The 18,360-nt window shown below is 41.4% G+C and overlaps 2 protein-coding genes across 4 annotated transcripts; both read left to right on the top strand.

Moving 5' to 3' along the window:
• Nucleotides 1-395: 395 nt before the first annotated feature.
• Nucleotides 396-8,909, top strand: zc3h12ab (zinc finger CCCH-type containing 12Ab). 3 transcript variants are annotated; one of them, XM_030064561.1, is made up of 6 exons: nucleotides 396-1,185; nucleotides 1,861-2,406; nucleotides 4,772-4,911; nucleotides 5,731-5,965; nucleotides 6,066-6,166; nucleotides 6,912-8,909. In XM_030064561.1, exons 2-6 carry the CDS (start codon nucleotides 2,033-2,035, stop codon nucleotides 7,877-7,879), a joined length of 1,818 nt encoding a protein of 605 aa, XP_029920421.1. In that variant the 5' UTR covers nucleotides 396-1,185; nucleotides 1,861-2,032; the 3' UTR covers nucleotides 7,880-8,909. The 3 variants fall into 3 exon arrangements, with proteins under 3 accessions (XP_029920421.1, XP_029920419.1, XP_029920420.1); XM_030064559.1 differs by having other exon boundaries at nucleotides 1,858-2,406; XM_030064560.1 differs by lacking the exon at nucleotides 396-1,185 and having other exon boundaries at nucleotides 1,801-2,406.
• A 4,835-nt stretch (nucleotides 8,910-13,744) lies between these two features.
• smim13 (small integral membrane protein 13) lies at nucleotides 13,745-17,899 on the top strand. The gene is made up of 2 exons (XM_030064147.1): nucleotides 13,745-14,342; nucleotides 16,430-17,899. Exons 1-2 carry the CDS (start codon nucleotides 14,267-14,269, stop codon nucleotides 16,618-16,620), a joined length of 267 nt encoding a protein of 88 aa, XP_029920007.1. The 5' UTR covers nucleotides 13,745-14,266; the 3' UTR covers nucleotides 16,621-17,899.
• The last annotated feature ends 461 nt before the right edge of the window (nucleotides 17,900-18,360 follow it).

Genomic DNA, 18,360 nt, shown 5'->3' with positions numbered 1-18,360 from the left:
TACAGGCTTACATTTGCAGCCCTTCAATGGGGTTTGTAAAGTTACTGTGTCTTGGCCTCATGGAATAAAAAAATCCTATTATAAATTTTAGAGTGATGAGTATGAAGTAAGTATGGCTTTCTGCAGAACTACTCTCCTTGTGTAGTAGTAGTGTTAGATTTTATTTCAGTGATATTTTGCCTTGGTGAACTCAAGAGGGCACCATGACTATAACAAAAGTATAACCTGCCTCAGTGAGATGATTTAGTTTTTCATTAATAATAATAATAATAACAATAATAATAATAAAGTTTTCAGAGTAGCTTTTCTGGCATTGCATTTAGGACCTTGAAAGAAATGCCATTCTAGTCTAATATTATAATAACTTATATTGTGTATATGGTGCACAGTTTATGGTGCATTATTGTATTTTATGATATTTTTTTCTTTTATTCTTCTATATAGACCATAGCCTATCACCAAGCATGCGTTATAGGCTGACCTATATATTTTCATTTTGCATTTTATCCTAAATGTACTATTTTTTTTTTTTTTTTAAAAGGCAACTCAGACTTGCAACAAAATAAGCAGTAGACAAATGAAACTGATGCCGCGTTTTCATCTGGATACACTCGGTTCTTGTCCTCAGTTGTTCTCCATTTTCGACAGTGTGTAGCCTACATGACAGGCGTGCAGTCCCTGTACATGTGGATCACTGGAAGGCGACCTGTTGTGTGACGAGTGGGCTTTTCCAAATAAGGCGAACTGGGATTGTGCGATTTTGCCAACTTCGCATGAATGTTGCTTGGGGGTTGGCTGCTTATGACAAGAAGAGAAAAACTTCCTGAAGTGCCGGCCTCAATTAAGTCACCGTCTCACCGCTCGCCTGGCTCACTCTTCAGCTTGACAGACAGTGCTCACTTGGAAATCAGAATGAACAACAACAGAGAAAACGCTGTTTCTGTTTTATGAACCATCTAATTACGCCAGTGGGTTAATTTCCTAAGTTGCTCTCGTCTCTTGTTTCACTGTCAAGTTAAAAACAAGTGCAGGCGGAAGCGGCAGGAATTTGGATTTTTTTTTTTTTTTTTTTTTTTTTTAAATGCATAAGTGCGAATTTTCGGCCCGATCAGCCGCACTTAGTCTGATGTTACACAGTCTGTCCCACTGGCTCCTGGGGTCTGAGGGAGTCCACTGCAAAATGAGGTAGGTGATGTTTAATTTCATCACCATTTCATTCATTTAGATAGGCGATAGAGTAATACAGGAATTTCTATTTCGATCATAGGTTTCACTCTCTCTGCTCTTTATCTTTCTGTGCAACTCTTATACAACTACAACTTACTTATTTATTATTGTGAATGTTTTGGTCTATACCAGACTACAGCCAAGTGTAAACAGTTTTTGCACTTGAAGGCTCACAGTTAACACTTCACTGTTGGTGTCTCAGTACAGGTTCACTTGTTGTGAACGATGTGCTGAAGCTGAAGTGTATTTTGCTTTGCAAAATACACTATCGCTATATCGCTAAGGGGAAAATATAAAAATCATGATCACCAAATTGTGGCATTATGTTTCTTGGTAAATTGGCCATAATCTGAAAATAGCAACAATTACCAGGTAGGCTATTTGAAATTTCAGAGAGCTAAGAAAAAACAGATAAAAGATGTCTGAAAAATAACAATGTTAAGAATCAAATAAATAGACAAATAACCTCATCTGTTAAAAATAATAATAAAAAAACTCTTAAAAAATATGACTTTTCTTTTTACTATGTGAAAATATAACATCTATATTACTCAGCTTAAAGTCATTCTCTTCATTGCAGAATATAGGAGGAAGATAGAACATAGGAAAAATTATGATATATTTTCCAAGCAGGTTGAACATCAGTGGGTCGCGCAGAGGAGGGAGAAATGAATGCTGATGCCACTCTTGTCCCAACTCTGCACCCATGGTGTAAAATCCCCAAGACGACCCATCTGCATCTCGCAAAGACTGACGCAGCTGCAAGGACCTGGTTCAAAAAGCTGCCCGTCCTGCAAGTGAGAGAATGGAGCCCGGTGGGTGCCTTACTGTCCCGGATGAGCCTGAACCCTGCCAGGACCCCCAGCTGACAGAGACACAGCTGGACTTCTTCCACAAGCTTGGATACTCCACGGCACAAGTCCAGACTGTCCTTCAGAAGTTCGGCCTGAACACAGACACCAACAGGGTGCTGGGGGAGCTGGTCCGGATCGGGGCCGTACCGGCAGCAAAAGAGGGGCTGGTGACCACGATGACGATGCTGGTGTCCAGCGGGGACGGCCAGGCCAAGGCCCCCGCCCTGCTGCTGCCGGTCTCACCTCCTCAGAGCAGAGAAGAGGCCAGCGAGGATGGAGATACTCTAAGACCCATCGTCATTGATGGAAGCAACGTGGCCATGAGGTGAGACTGTTATAAGTTTGTTACATGTCCAGGGGTTTTATCTTTAACCTGTGCTACCAATTCTTTTAGGAAACAATATCGCAAAGTAAAGCACATTTTAACTTCACAGCATGTTGTTTTATATAGCACTATATATTGTATACCTATTCATTTTCTCTTGTTATTATTATTCTTGCCTGTTCATAATTGGTGATTAAAACAACAACAAAACAATGGACACAAATACATACAAGTGAAGATAATATCACAAGAAACAAGAAAAGTCATCAGCATAAACTAAATTCACACGGCGATACTGGCTGGTCTAGTTTCACTTTGCACTGGAGATCACTGAATAAAAAATGAGGCACTGAATAGCACAATAGCAGGTTCAGTTGTGACTAATGGAGGCTCCAGTGTTAGGCAGCGCCGTGTTTGGGCCTGACTAATTCATATCTGTGTAAGTCAGGAGTGAGGTGAGCTATAACGGGAGTGCAAACGGTCTTGTGCACAAAAACAGTGACATGAGTTACTTCATGTAATCTCAGAGAGAGAGAACCAGTTTTCAAGTGTAACATGTGGAAGTGTGATAAAGCATGTCAGTCACGCCAGCACTTCCACTTTGACATTTTTATGGCTTAATTTCATTGAGACAAGGCAGGCTAATAACAATAAACCCATAATTTGGCCATGACTATTATTAGCAATATTTATATGAGGATATAAGCTTGTTCATTAGGATACACCCATGCAGATGAACCATCTCATTTTCAATGCGGACATAATCTATATTATAGTAATGCTACTGCCATATTAATATCACTACCTCATGTTTTCAACTTCAACTAATCCTAGTACTACCAATAATAATATGTTTTAGTGGTAATTTATTATTAAAAAATAATTTGAAAAGCAAAGTCAAGAATCCTGTCTTAGCCATTTGAAAGCGTTGACATTGTGACTGTTGCTGTGCTGCCTCTGTGTCCATGGGACCTCCAGAGCTCTGTCGAGGGATTTTTTCACGCTGAATGCCAGTTATTGTTTTCAGACGATGATGCAGTGGTTTTGCCAGCACAAGTGATGCCTCAACCACCTGTTGGCTTTCAGGTGGTTGACAGAAAAGCACAGCATGTGTGCCGTGGTCCCTCCAGGCCTCAAGAGCACACTGTACGGCGCCTGGAGATTCCCCTTCAGGCTGATAAACCTTCAGATAATATCTCAGAGTTAAATGACAGGGAGGAACGATTTCATCTGTTCAGCCTCTGAAGCGCTCTGTAGATTAGTGTCCTGACAGTAATTTAGGGAACTCTGTGGGTAGATTCAACCTTTTCTCCCACACACCCTCTGTTTCACACACACACAAACACACACACACCTATACACAATTTACACACTACCTCCTCTCTGTATTTTTTACTGTCCCATTCTTTGACTCGTCCTGTACACCAAGCACACAGCGCACACACCTTTCTTTTGTTTTTGTGTTCTGTTTCATGTGCACAGCCAGGCACGCCCGTGCAGGCACACTCTAGACTCACAGCACAGGTATGCATATCTGAGCATGCAAATCAGAGCTTTCTCCTTCCCTCGGGGAGCTGTACTGTTTATAGAGAAAGGTCTCTGTGTTCAGCAGTAGAAAAAAAAAACCCTCTATGATCATTATGCCATGATAACTCAAGATCCTGTGTTATCAAAACACAAGTGTGATAAGTGAATACACAGTCACAGATAGCCATAATATGAAACGAGGGCTTTGCTATTGTTGACAACTGAAGTGTTTTGTTCATGTCACACGGAGATACATCTCCTAGTCTTGCTCATGTTGTGGTGTTAGATCCAGGGATGCACTGATGTTACTGCTGATACAGCTTCCACATACTAAACCTTCAAGTCAGGGAGTTTCTAACTTTTTTCAGGCTCCAGACCCTTTGTGGACCTTTTTTTCCCCCCAGCAGATATGAAATATTCTATGTGTGATACAGACAAATTGTTTTGCTTCTATTTCTGACATTATGATTAATTCTTGGCTCTCAAAGTAGTAGTTGTAGTAGCAGTAATTTAATATTTATTCTGGCATTGCCCTGATAGTACAGTAGTATCTAATTATAAATGTCAAATTTATCTGGTCTGAGACAACCTGTTGTGTTGTGGTCTGGAAATTTACATAGAAAATGCTATGAGGTGTTGAATAGATAAGTGCTGCCATCCAGCTCAAACATCAAAGAGTAGTTGCTCCATTATAGATGATAAATCAGTGTCTGTATGTCATTCTAAAATGGCTGAGGGGAACTTTCCATTACAGACTAGTCACTGTTCGATTGATGGTGAGAAAACGTGTCCCCGCACACTCATGCCTTTTTCCTGGTTTATGTGTGTTCTCTCACAGCCATGGGAACAAGGAAGTTTTCTCTTGTCTGGGAATCCATTTTGCTGTGAACTTCTTCCTGGAAAGAGGCCACTCTGATATCACCGTGTTTGTTCCCTCTTGGAGGAAGGAGCAGCCCAGACCAGATGTCCCTATTACAGGTACAAGGATGGCAATTCAACAGCATTTACAGTATTCTACTTCCTTCTTTCATTCGTGCAGTGGATCATTCACCACAACCCTCAGTGTTCGTCAGAAACCAGGACTGGTTGGATTGGTATCTGGTCTGACACCCTATTACACAAAGTGTTGTAACCGAGGGAAACGGGCCACATGTTACCATAAATTTGAGCGCTGACAAATCAGTTTGTGGACTTGAAATACAGAGCCTGCATTCAGAAACTCCTCGTGAAACGACCAGGTAAAGGCTAGTTTTCATGTCACCACTGAGTCTCAGAAGGGAAAAACCCCATGTAGGTTTACTTTCCAAATAGCAACTACAGTCAGCTCAATTTCTAATTTATGTACCTCTCATTCAACTGATAAAAATGTGGGACTTTTCTGATAATCTGTATCACTTCCTTTGAGGCCCAAGTTAGATAATTGCCTTTTGAGCTGTTAATGTTAGTGGGTGTAAGAGGTTTGGTTGGTTTGTATTTGCCAGATGCTGTTGACATTGTCCTGTCCTGCTCTGCTGGACAGTGTCCCAAAGCCTGTATGCTTTTGGTACATGAGCAGCTGGCTCATACAGATAAATTAATTTTGTGGTGGAGTAAACTTTTAGGGTTGATGGTTTTGGTTAATGATGAACCACATTATCTGTCTCAAACCTTATCCTACCTTAGGCTCTAGAAAGTGCAGATTAAATGGCTGTAAATAATATTAAAGTGTGCGTATCTATAAAAAGTATCTATAAATAGTATCTATAAATAGTAAAACATGTCTTGTCATTAATCGGTTAACTTATGTTTGGTGTGAAGATCAGCACATCCTGCGAGACCTGGAGAGGAAGAAGATTCTGGTGTTCACACCTTCGAGGCGCGTGGCGGGGAAACGAGTGGTCTGTTACGACGATCGCTTCATCGTCAAGCTTGCGTACGAGTCTGACGGCGTCATTGTGTCCAACGACACGTACCGGGATCTGCAGGGAGAGAAGCCGGAGTGGAAGCGCTTCATCGAGGAGAGGCTGCTCATGTACTCCTTTGTTAACGATAAGTGAGTGGCAGTGCAGATGAGCGATAAATGACTTGTAGTACAGCTACCATGGAAAAGATCAGACACTGTGTGGGCCTAATGTTTGAATGTGACTTCTCAGGTTTATGCTTCCCGATGATCCTCTGGGACGCCATGGACCAACTCTGGAGAACTTCCTCCGCAAGTTTCCAAGGACTCACAAAAAACAGCCCTGTCCCTATGGTGAGGTCGCCTGCACAGCCAGAATATCCTCAATCAAATCAGATCCAGCCAGTCAATACCACAATTAAAGTACTATTTTAATTTTTTAATTCCCAGACTCTCAGACAATCCAAAAGTGTATTGGCACCAGGTTAATGTTCATAATCAGTTCTAGACAAAATGAAACAACATCCTAAAAAGATATTTTATCATTTAAAATCTGTAAAATTAGTTAAGACAGATGCATAAAGATTTTGATTGAAATACCATATGGCTAGAATAATGACACCGCACACAGGTATTTCTGGTTGAATGAAGCTCTTAGTTACTTCTTTAATATTTAAACTTTAGAAAATTTGAATGATTAAATTATTAAGCAGCTTAAACAGCTTAGGCCAAAATTCAAGATCCTTTCAGTGTTTCCCCTAGAATTTTTTTCTTGCAGTGGTGGCATGGTGGGAGGCATATGTTTAACAGCAGCAATGTGTGTGTGCGTGTGTGTGTGTGTGTGCATGCATCTTTCGCTCTGTCCACAATACCTTTGCTTTTTGTCTCTTTGATCTTTTTTTTTTATTGTGGCATTTCAAAATACGCGGACTGTCTTAAACTGACTCAGATCTCTGAGTCAACTGGACGGGGATTATGACAGATAACTGAAATTGTCACTTTCACAAACATTGTGAGAAGTGTGATCCTAGATGTTTCTCAGTGTTAGAAATTCTCAGCACCACTGAGCAAACCACTGTGTATATTTGTCTTCATGCAGGAAAGAAATGCACCTATGGAATCAAATGTAAATTCCACCATCCGGAGCGAGCCACCCAGTCCCATCGCTCTGTGGCGGATGAGCTTCGGGAGAAGGCAAAGCTCCCTTCAGCCCCTCCAAAACAATCTGCACCAGGCTCCGGGCCTGGGTCTGCCCAAAGCTTTTCTCTGGAGGAGATGGCCCAGAAACTGTCCCTAGATCAGTGGAGTGGCTCCTTTAGAAAAGATCATACAAGCGAAAGTGTTGCTGTGGTGAGGGGAAGTCATCGCTCCAGCAAGAGGGGATCATCGAGGAAGGAGAAGACCAGCCAACACTCTTCTTCTGACCTGGACTCGCAGGTGCACAGTGGCTCCCACGAGCAGCTGGACTCTGGATTGGGCTCCATAGATAGCCAGTCAACAGAGGCTCCGTGGGGTCACTGTGATCATCGCTATGGGACGGGGTACAGGTGCTGCCAGCCCATTCACAATATAAGACAGCAGTGCTGTCCCAAAAATGTGTCTGTCCCTAACAGTGCACCGTGCAGCTGCTGCTCCCCTGCTCCTCCCTCACTGCGGACCACAGCTGGTTTCCAACACCAAAGCCACAGTCATGGCATGGGGCCAGCCGTCAGCCACAGCTCAGACATGATGGGCTACGGCCCCCCTCATTACCACAGCTACGGCGCACCAGTGTATCCAGTCAGTATGCATGCATACAGCCAACCGGGAGATTTCAGAGTCCACAGCCACCAGCAGCCCCTGTTCTGGTCAGATCCGTGTGGAGTTTATCCTCCGCACAGCATGGCGGGGGAGCGAGAGCACTGGGAGCCTCACCAGGAGAGAGAGGTTGTCCGAAAGAAGCTCCTTGCTATCTTTAACGCCTGCCTGGTGGACAAAGCCATGGAGATGTTTCCCCAGCTGATGGATCCCCAGATGCTGGCGGCTGAAATCCTCATGCTGCAGAGTCAAAGCAGAGCCCTGAGATAGGACAAGTCCTGTTCTATGCTCAACCCATGTCTTTCAAGGGAAAGGATTTTCATTCAGAAGGCTGTGTAAGCCACGATAAATGTGTCATTTTGTATATTGTTGTATTGTGGTATCCACCTTGCAGGAAACTGTGTTTCTACTGAGAATGCTTTGGAATCATAAGCTGTGTTTGATTATATCTACCCTCTGTGAACTAGATCAAATAAGAGGAAGTATACAGTTGATACAAATTGTATCTTTAATAAAAAATAGAAATGGAAAAGTGGATTTAAATGCCCATTTGGGTTTAAGGAGGTTCACGTAACTTGTAAATATACTATTACATATGTTGTCATAGATAAAATGAATGTACTGAATAAGATGTAATCATTTCATATGGCGTATTGGCACTGTGTGCCAGTGTTGATTTTGTAGATTTGGTCTAGGCAATAAATCATTTTGTGATAAAATAATGATGCACAAACATTTGTTATTCAGAGCAGGGATATTATTTCTCTATTACACAGAAGATCATAGTTGAGACGTGTTTTCACAGCTTTGCTTTCTGGGGTCATGCCAAACTGAAAACATCACTGTCAGGAAATTTGTTTTTGGCAGTTAACCACAGCACTTTATGCTGTTTTAATAAAGGGCGTATTGATTCATGTTTGCTTGAGAAGAATGTGTTATTGATCTGTTTTCCATTTTGATGTATAGAAAAAGTAGAAAAAGAACAAGTTATCAATCTCACTGTCAAATAATAATCTTGTTATCTTTTCCAGGACTCTGCAGTACCAAACATGTCTGTGTGTGAACTTTGAGAATCTTTCAAAGAAAACTCCTCTAGATATCTCAACCTTAGTCTGTTCTGCACAGGTACATTTCTTCAGCACACACATTCAAAGCCGTTGGATTACTTGACCTAGCCAGCGACCTTCACACCTACACTCTTAAGTGGGAAACATGTACTTGTGTAATGGGGCTCCATTTTTCAGTGTGTCTCTTCCTCTATTTCGGTTCATGTGACTGGAGGCGTACTTTGTATCCTTTGGAAAAAGAGGAAACACATTGCAGATAAATGACTGCCTTCATGCTTATTTACAATACAATAAATCTTGAACTTTAAAAGGGAGATTCACAAGTTTAATGCAATGGTCAGTATATTTATTTTTTCTTTGGGTAATAAAGCATAGGTGTCCAAAATCAGCTTTAGAAATATAAATACAGTAGCCCATGTACATATACAAACAGAATGCCTGAGTTATTGACCTAAATTATATAAATTGGCTTTGATGATTTGCAGTGGAAATTGCGTGTCATCACACAAAGTGAAGTGCAGACAGATTGTCTGACTCTGAAATATGTAACTGTAAGTCACACAAACCGCATCTTACCATCTCCTGTGTTAACCTATGCAGATTTAAAAACAGTAATTAGGGGGAAAAAAATTCATTAGCAACCTGAAAAACAGAAAAGGGCGTCCTAATTAAACGGGTTCAAAACATTTGTGTGGAGATGGTATCAGATAGATGATGCACAGTGAGAGCTAGAAGTGGCAGGAAGTGGCAAACCTGAACAGAGGCTTATTCAAATCGAGTGCTGACGGATCAGAAAAGTGTACTCAAGCTTTTAAAGGAGGCTCCGTTTTTGGTAATCGTAAGCTGTCATGCAAATGTGTCCCTTAACTTCCAGTAAACTAACCCGGCTATCATGCCATCTGTTTGACTTATCAACTATTCCCCTCACTGAGTAGTCGGGCTGCTGGTTGCTCTTTGCCTTGCTATTTACTGTAGGCACTGGTTTATTGGGTCAGAGCAAAGGAAGCAAAAACTACTGAGATGCTGGAGAACAGAAAAAACACACAATGTGGCCACTGACTTATGACTCACAGAAACAGTTTTCCATTTGTGCAATGCAGTGATGTCCCTTTACTGTACTTTCCCATCTTATTGTGAAATATTATATTGACCAAATTCATATTAATAATACACTCACACTTGCCTGTGTATGCTCTCACATACACGCATACACACGTGCTTTTTTTCTAAATTGGGATATGAACTTCTCCTTTGTCCAGGTTAACTAAAGACAAGATGAAACTTCACTGATATACCAGTGGAGAAACTGGCTTACTGCAGCTGGAAATAGCAGGACAGCCAAAACTAGCTCAGTGCAAACATGAATACAGCAAAATAGGGCTGTATAAACAAGCATAATGGACAATTTCAATGTTATAAGGAGAAGAGAACACGAAAGGACTCAGTAAAACTTTCTAAGATGAAGGAAATACAGAAAAAAATTTATACAATGAAATAAAATAAAAATTTCAATATATAGGAACATGAAGATATTACAAAAAAAACATATAGTTATCCACCTGTAACAGCACTGTATCAAAGTCCCAAAGGTGTGTGATGTGTTGTCCAGTCCAGTGTGGGCCTGTTGGAGGTGCCAGATCTCCTTCAGCAGCGGTCAGAGGTGATTCAGGTTCAGCTTCTCACAGGTTTTTATTATGAGTTAAAGTTGCAACCTGCTTGCCTAACCTAAATCATATAACTGCATGAAAGGTCTGCAAAGATTAACATGGTTTTAAATATGATTAGGCCACTAAAATCATTGTGTGTGTGCTTTTCAATGGTCCTCCCATCTCAGCGAAGACCTTTACTGAGATCACCTCTCATGAAACCAGTTGATCTAATTTCTGGGCTGGTCATGAACCACAGGGACTAAAAATGTGGTCAGCAGCATTCATAGTTTGACCAAACAATAACCTCAGCTATTCCCTTAGCATTGTGACGGCTAATTAATATCAGAGTTCATAAATAATGCACGGACACCAACTTTTATAATCCTAATTCACTGATACGGGCTGTCACATGCCCACTTTTTTTTTTACATTGTGTAGCTGAAATACTTAAACTGAGGACAAACCACACATTTTTAATCATTTTTTAAGCAGAACTCCCTGCATGGCCTGTGGTCGCAAACCACCTGCATGCATAAACCAGAATTTCATCGTTTCTTTTGAATCGAATGGGGAAACAAGATATTTCCCCCCTGTTGTTTTATTGGGAAATGACACATCTGTTTTGCATGCAGCATCCAGCTCAGTGAAACAATAGCCTGTCAGTCAAGATGTACTTCAAGGTGGTTTCTGGAAAGCCTCAAGACTTTACTGACTTGCTGAGCTGAAGTACCTGCCCTGCTCTGCCTCTGATTGGCTAGTACTTGTTGGTGAGGTGAGTTAAGGTTAACCAGTCAGATGCAAAGTAGGGATGGGCCTTCCCGGCAGGCATATTGGGCACACAGGCCCAGCCAGTCGATTTAATACCTTTTTTGGCTCTGTCTGAGGTGAAGGATGCATAAAATTAAAATTAAATGTGGCGGAAGATGAAATACAGAGCTTTAAGGTACAAGGGCCGGACTAAAAGAGCTGATAACAGCAACACACACACACACACACACACACACACACACACACCTATTTTTGGTGCCATTTGATTGCAGGCACTACTCAACATTACTCTGTCCTCACCTCAGTTTTCTTGTAAATACAGCAATTGAGCTCATGCCCAAGGACACAGTCTGCTGCAAATGTGCACGTGTCCGGGCATGAAGTAATGTTCCTAATTTGCAGAAAGGCAGAAAGACGAGGAGAAGGAGAGGCTGGCAGAAAGTGAGTGAGCATTGCTGCATTCACATTTTCTGCTATTTCATGCATTTTTACCTTTGTTGATTAGATAAAACTCCCCACGTGCATCAGAGGTGAGTCAGTGCAAGTAAAATCAAGAGGAAGGCCTTCACAGTTTCTGTCACGCCTGAGTAGTGCTCATGTCTTGGAAATATAAAAGAATGAGGGCGAAACGTCATTAAATCTGAAAGCCAATGACCTATTTTCAACTTGAGCATTGGAAAACATGTTTCCTAACAAGCTACTTTCGACACCAGCTGCTTTCACACCAGCTGTCTGTCTGAAGCCTCATTCAAATAGTAATAACTCAGATTAATGGGATTTGAACTGGTGAGATGAACTGATAGTTGAATTGAGTGACAATTATGTTGCTTGTGGACGTTTTTACATCTTTGTGATCTTTTTTCCTATTTGCCAGGACCAACCAACCAACCAACCAACCAAACAAACAAACAAACCCAAATGCAGTTTTGCACGAAGGTTTTAAGATGCTCAGACCCAGTATAGTGATGTACATTAAACAAGCATTCAAATACAGAACACACACACACACACACACACACACACAACTTTATTAATATAAATCAGTACATGGTTGCCTAATTTTATGTTATAATAAATATTATATAAGGTCAATTAACAATCAGTTTAAGTGACAGGATAATGTTGGGGAATGACTAGATTTCGAATGCACTTCCTTTGCAGTGATCAAGATCAAATCAGTGTACCTCTTTTGAAATTTATTCCAAGGGTCACTTGAGGTTGTTCAAAGACGACACAATTGAGGTGACTTTGAAATATGCGTATTCAATCACTGAAATCAAATCAATCTTCTTTTTCTTTTTTCAGCGCTGGCAGAGAAAAGGTACCGCAGGACCCAGTTTCTCTAGTGCTGTTTTTGACCTACTGGATGAATAACGAGAACAAAGAGTTTTTGTGATACTGTGATGATCTCTGCAAGAAATCCTGTTGTCACTTGTCTCCCATCCCCTGGAAGGTGAAAGGATGAGGATCAACCAGACACAACAGTGAGCCTGGAGCCGCAAGCAATCAGTCGCTCAAGGACACTTGAGCTGGGTGGGTGCTGCACGTCCCGGGATGTTAATCCTTGGCCTTCCAGTTAATATACTGGAGACTATAAGGACACTCCTGAACTCTGCTGCCAATCACAAATTAACCACATGATTTAACACTTTATTTACACTCCAGGTGTTTTTCAAACCTGCCTTTTCTCCACTTTGAGAACGTGCATCATGACTGGCTCGGGGAAGGCCGACAGTGACACCTCCTGCTGGATCGATGGAGAATGCATCTGCTGAGAGACAAACAAACACTGCAATACTCAGGTGGAGCTTAGTAGTGGTGTAAAAAATAGGTTACACAAGTTCTTCATTTAAGTACAATGTATAATTCCAGAAAAAAAAATCTGTGGAAAGTGCATTCAAAATACTTTAGTGCCAAAAGCAGCCGCTGTGGAGCATGGTTCCTTTCAGAGTGTCAAATTATTGATGCATTAACATGTTAGAAGTACATGAGTGCTGTCGCTATAACTGCTCCATATACTGTTGGAAATATTCAGCTGTAATGATGCAACATTTAGCTGACACCCAATGTCAGATAAATGTAGTGAAGTAAAACGTGTTTCCCTATCAAACGCAAAACAGCAAGAGTAAAGTCTCACAAAATGCAAATTAAAGTGAAGTATCACTGCCAACACTTCAACACTGTATTTACACACTACTTAAGTCAATGTGTAAATAAGTAATGTATACAGGCCTAATGTGCTTATGTAGATTCAGGGGAATTTACACAGTTCATCAAACATACTCTAGGCCTCCTGCAAACAGACTCAAAGTCTGTTTTATTCACCCACCAAGAGGAATTTCATTACACACGCTGTAGTGCACTGTCAAAGTTAAAAAAAAAATTAAAAAAAAATGATAAAGTGAAGATTAAGGGAGGTGATTGAGTGATTAAGTGAAGATATGATACCATGGAGTTAAAATTTATAAATATTAAGAAATACAAAGATTAAGGTGAAATATACAAAGTGTACTGTCGAAATAATAATGAAAAAGTACAAACATTAAGTTTAAAGTGTATAAAATAGAATAAAATTATGATAAAGCCATCTATGAAACATCAATAACTTGCGCATGGCATGAGAGCGTCTGGTACGTGGGTGGACTACAGTACCCAGAAGTCCACTGGCGTGTTGCGCAGCCGCAGTCGGGCGCCGCTGTATGACGCTAATTTTGTTGTCTTAACCTAGTTACTGTACTGCTCTGTCGTCTGTGTCAGCCAACAAAATGTATGTCGCAGTTATGTAGCCCAGCTAACGCCACACAGGAATGGTACTGTGCTGAGTGAGCAGCTCGCTTCAGCCCGCCCTCAGGCCGCGGACTGCCAAGCCGCTTCGGGCTCATCTCCGGCTTGTCGGCTAGCCAAGTCAGCTAACTTGCTAGCCGCACGCTAGCAAACAGGCTAGTGTGAGGTTGCGATGCGGTGCTGTTTGTTTTGCCTCTCTCTCGTCGTCAGCACATAAGCTAACCTAGCTAGCTGGCTGTTTTTTTTTTTTTTTTAACCTTATGCTGTGACGGCAAGCTGTCCGACCGACGGATCCGGCTGGCTTGGTTGTTTCGTGTGTTGTGAGGCAAAACACACACACCGCAGTCCCTCTTCTTAATGCTATTTTTGCTACCAAGTGTCCAGCTAAGATGTGGCAAAGTGTCGGGCTCACAGTGCTGGTCATTGTGGCCACACTTGTTTGTGCATTGCTGTTCATGCTGTTTGGTAAGTTTCAGTTCCTATAACCTTACTATTTATCTAGATATATATATATATTTTTAGCTGATTGGTAACATGCGGTAAATATAACGATTATGTTTTCATGGATCGGGGTAAGGTTGAGGTCAGGGTGACTTGATTTGACAAGGGTACAAAAATTAGGATTATTAAATCAAAGGCCGTGGAATCTAGTTGTCAATAATATCATAAACGACCAAACTAATCGTCTGAAGTTGGTTTATGTGACTGTCATCGGCGTGGGAAGGTATATTAAATGTCTTTGGCCGACGTGTTTCGGTTTCAAGAAGAGGTTTCTATTTTTATCATGTGTGCAGGAGGAGCCTCAGAAAGTGGGCACATCACCATGACTGTTGCTTTCCCCCCTTTCCCTCATTCCCCTCTGCATATCTCATTTGACCTTTACACTCCAAAAAAAAGTGGCTTAACCCAGCGTTTCCATGTGTTTTATTATTTACTTCATTTCCAGTTTGTAGAGGTGCTCCATATTGAGGCAGACAGGACTGTATGGATGAATGTTTATGGACGTATGCTGTGCTTGTGTTCAAGATATTTAGAAAGCACAGAGGGTGCTGGAGCCCTCTTGTGATTGCTTGGATTGTTTTTCTTTTTCCTTACTTATCCTCTACAACAGGGCGGTCAAACTGGTGCCATGGAGGGCCAAGAGGCTGCAGGGTTTCATCCCAGCCAGAAACTCCAGCAGGTCATTTCATTGATTAAACCACCTTCAAGCACAGAGAAGGGACTAATCAGTGAAATCACTTGGTGGAGTTTCCGGCTGGAGTGAAACCCTGCAGCCTCTTGGCCCTCCATGGCACCAGTTTGACACATGTGCTCTACAAGTATCTGCATCTCAGAAACCAAAACAGGGACACAACTGAAACTTGACAGACAGGTTGGAAATCTCACCCACTACTTAGGCAAAAAGAAAAAAAAAAAAAAAAAAAAGAAAACAAACAGCCCCAGAAAACACCAGTTGACCACATGGTGGCGCTATAGTGATGAACTTTGTGTTTGGGTCTTTAACTTTTGAACAGCAATTCAGAGACAAAATGCCCATATGCACAAGGACAGATATTTTTAATTTGGTCCAAATCAGTTTTTAGCTATTCCTTCCATGGACCAAACTGTATAAAAATGTACTTTTTCTGATTTTTGATATTCATAACTGTTGGCTGCAGTGCATTTTTCAAGGTTGCAGAAAATGCTGGCTCTCACAAAACAGCGTTAACTCATGAACTGTTTGTCAAATCATTGCAAAATTCAAACCATGCATTCTCAGGTGTGGTTTGAGCATCTGTGTGAGAGTGGTTCACGTTCCAGCTGCATGTGGCACTGTTCCACGCAAAACAAATGTAAATCTCAGAATCAGCTGAGAGGATTCGCATCAACAGTGTTGTCCACATGTTCTCACGTCACATGCAGTTCATTGTATAAAATTTGGTCATTATGGAAAAAGAATGTGCTTTACTAGCAAAACACACATTTGAATCAAAATTGCAGTTAAATCTAAAAAGTAAAATTACACCGTGGGTCCTAGAGAGATCATTCAGATGCTCCAAAAATTGAGCCAGACATTTTCTAGATGGTAGATATCAAGTGGTGTCCAGACTGGTCCAACAGTGAGTCTGCAGTGATGTTAAATATCTTGCTGTAATTTGTACTGTAAGCACATTTTGTTCTGCGCTCAGTGTTAAATCAAACCTCACCCAAGTATTTGACAATACACCTGAAACCAGCAGAATGATGTTTGATTTTTATTTATTTATTTTTTTTTTCAGAAGTTTATGACCAACATTTTGACTGTTGTAAATGTTTAAACAAACAAAAATACCTCATGTTATAAGGTTTTAGCTCAGTCAGTAAGTCACCAATTCAGGGGAAACAAAGGTCCAGGGTTTGAATCCCCAGGTGGCCAAATCCTACTTTTACTTCATGTATGTGGAATGTTTTCAAATTCCTCTTAAAATTTCCTCCTCGCGTGTTTGGACCCTGTTCATTTCCACCTGTGGCTATGTTGTATTTTTGTGACTTTATTATGCCATTGAGTAATCGTTTCCCTACTTATTCCACAGGTTGGTATGTAGTCTGGCAGCTGTTCCTGTCCAAGTTTAAGTTTCTGCGTGAGTTGGTGGGGGATGCAGTGTCTCCACAGGCCGAGACTCAGCCGTCCGAAACCAAGAGTGACCGTTCCTCCAGCGCCACTCAACGCAATCGGCCCAAGACTGCACGCCAAAGAATCGCCTCGCCAGAAAGCACCTCATAGACCATCCAAATAGCTACTGTGTATCCTTCACACCTTTATCTGCTGCTCACCATGACTGCTCGTCAGCCAGCTCCAAATGTCGTGTCTGATCGTTACAGATTATTTCCCATCCACCCTTCAATCTACACTACGCATGGACCTTGCCGGCAGTCGAAACTCGGCCCCTTTCTTGTCCAGGACACTTTAAACTGACCAGGCAAATATCCTGGTTTCAAAGGGATAAGCCATCAAAATCACTGGCCATTTTGTTTGTGTCACCTGTTGAAGTGTGTGTATGTGTGTGTGTGTGTGTATAGTATACATGTGTACTGAGCAGCACGTCTGGGGCTTTCCTCATGGTGCTGCGATAGTGACGATCAGCTTTCATTAGCTGTCAAGCTGCTGCCTGTCACCTACGTGGGACATAAATTTACTCCATCACACCAAGACACATGACGATAATGCTCTTATCATGATTCTGTGTGTACACTTTATACTGTTGGATCTTGTATTTTCAGTAGTAGCCAGACAGTGTAGGTCAATAACTGTTAAAAAACAAACAAACAAAAAAAAAAAAACGAGATTGTCTGCACAATTTCAAAAGGAACAACTAAAGACAAATTCAAAACTGAAAGAAACAGTTTGTATAACTGACACCGTTTTCGTTTTTAACAACAAAAAACTTTGTAATAACACAGTTGCAATGAAAGGAATGTTGTTTTATTTTTGCTGTCATTGTGTTGTTGTGAATAATCATGCTTAAGATGGAGAGCATCACACCCAGTAATTAATGCCCAGAGCCCCCCAGGAAGTCAACAAATGACAGCCCTTCATTCCAGTCGTCTAATGATGTGAGCTTTTTCTTTCTTCTTTACCCCTTCATGGACTTACACTTGAAGTCAGGAGAAAGTTTCAAGGCAGTGACGGATTTTTTTGGACTATCTGGCGTGCAATAATAGCTGTACACGTTGTTCGCTGCCTTCCTGGAGTGTCCAACCAGGCTCCCTGCTGCAGAAAAAACCCGCCCTAGTGGTGTGTGAGCCCTCTCCCGCTCCCTGTGCCTCTGTCTGTACCAGTGCCTGTCGAGATGGCATCCACTGTTCGTTACATGGCCTCTGATCCTTTACAATAGCAAACAATAGCTTGGTTTCCATTACGGGGCAAAACAAGGCTGACCAGGGCTTAAGTCATTATGTATGTCACGTAGCTTCCCTCCAAATGAAACTTAGGACTCTTGCACCTTGTTACCGGCAGTGATTTTGCAACCGTAGTTTTGAGTAAGTAAACAACGCTATAAACATGTTGAGCTGGCCCTGGCAAATCTCCTTTGTCTCTTTAGTGGAAAAGTGCAGAAACAAAAGTCTGTGTGGGCGATGTCATGGTCGTACGTGTGATGACTGGTTGAAATTATTTTTTTTAAATTTTAGCTGTAATTTTCCTGTATAATAAATATGACATTTTATAAAAATGCCTCATTCTGCGTAAAGACATGGAATTACCTACTTTGAACGAAAGGTATGTTGCTGTAATGAAAACCCACATCCACAAGAGCTTTTGTTTGACTTGTTCTGGGTTTCTTCAGACAAAACTTGCTGGTCTGTCTAGTTACAACTTGAACTATTTCTCATAAACCAAAGCGAAACTTGCCGTGGTCATTTATAAACTCCTTGGGTCTTATAATCTCAGTGCACTTTATCAGTGTCTCAAAATCACCACAGACCGCTGTTTAATGTTTGAACACAAGATGGCAGTATTGCACTA

The sequence above is a fragment of the Myripristis murdjan genome, chromosome 11 (genome assembly GCF_902150065.1).
Source record: "Myripristis murdjan chromosome 11, fMyrMur1.1, whole genome shotgun sequence".
Lineage (NCBI taxonomy): Eukaryota > Metazoa > Chordata > Actinopteri > Holocentriformes > Holocentridae > Myripristis > Myripristis murdjan.
The sequence above is the reverse complement of the archived record's forward strand: the minus strand, read 5'-3'. Positions and strand labels throughout refer to the sequence as shown.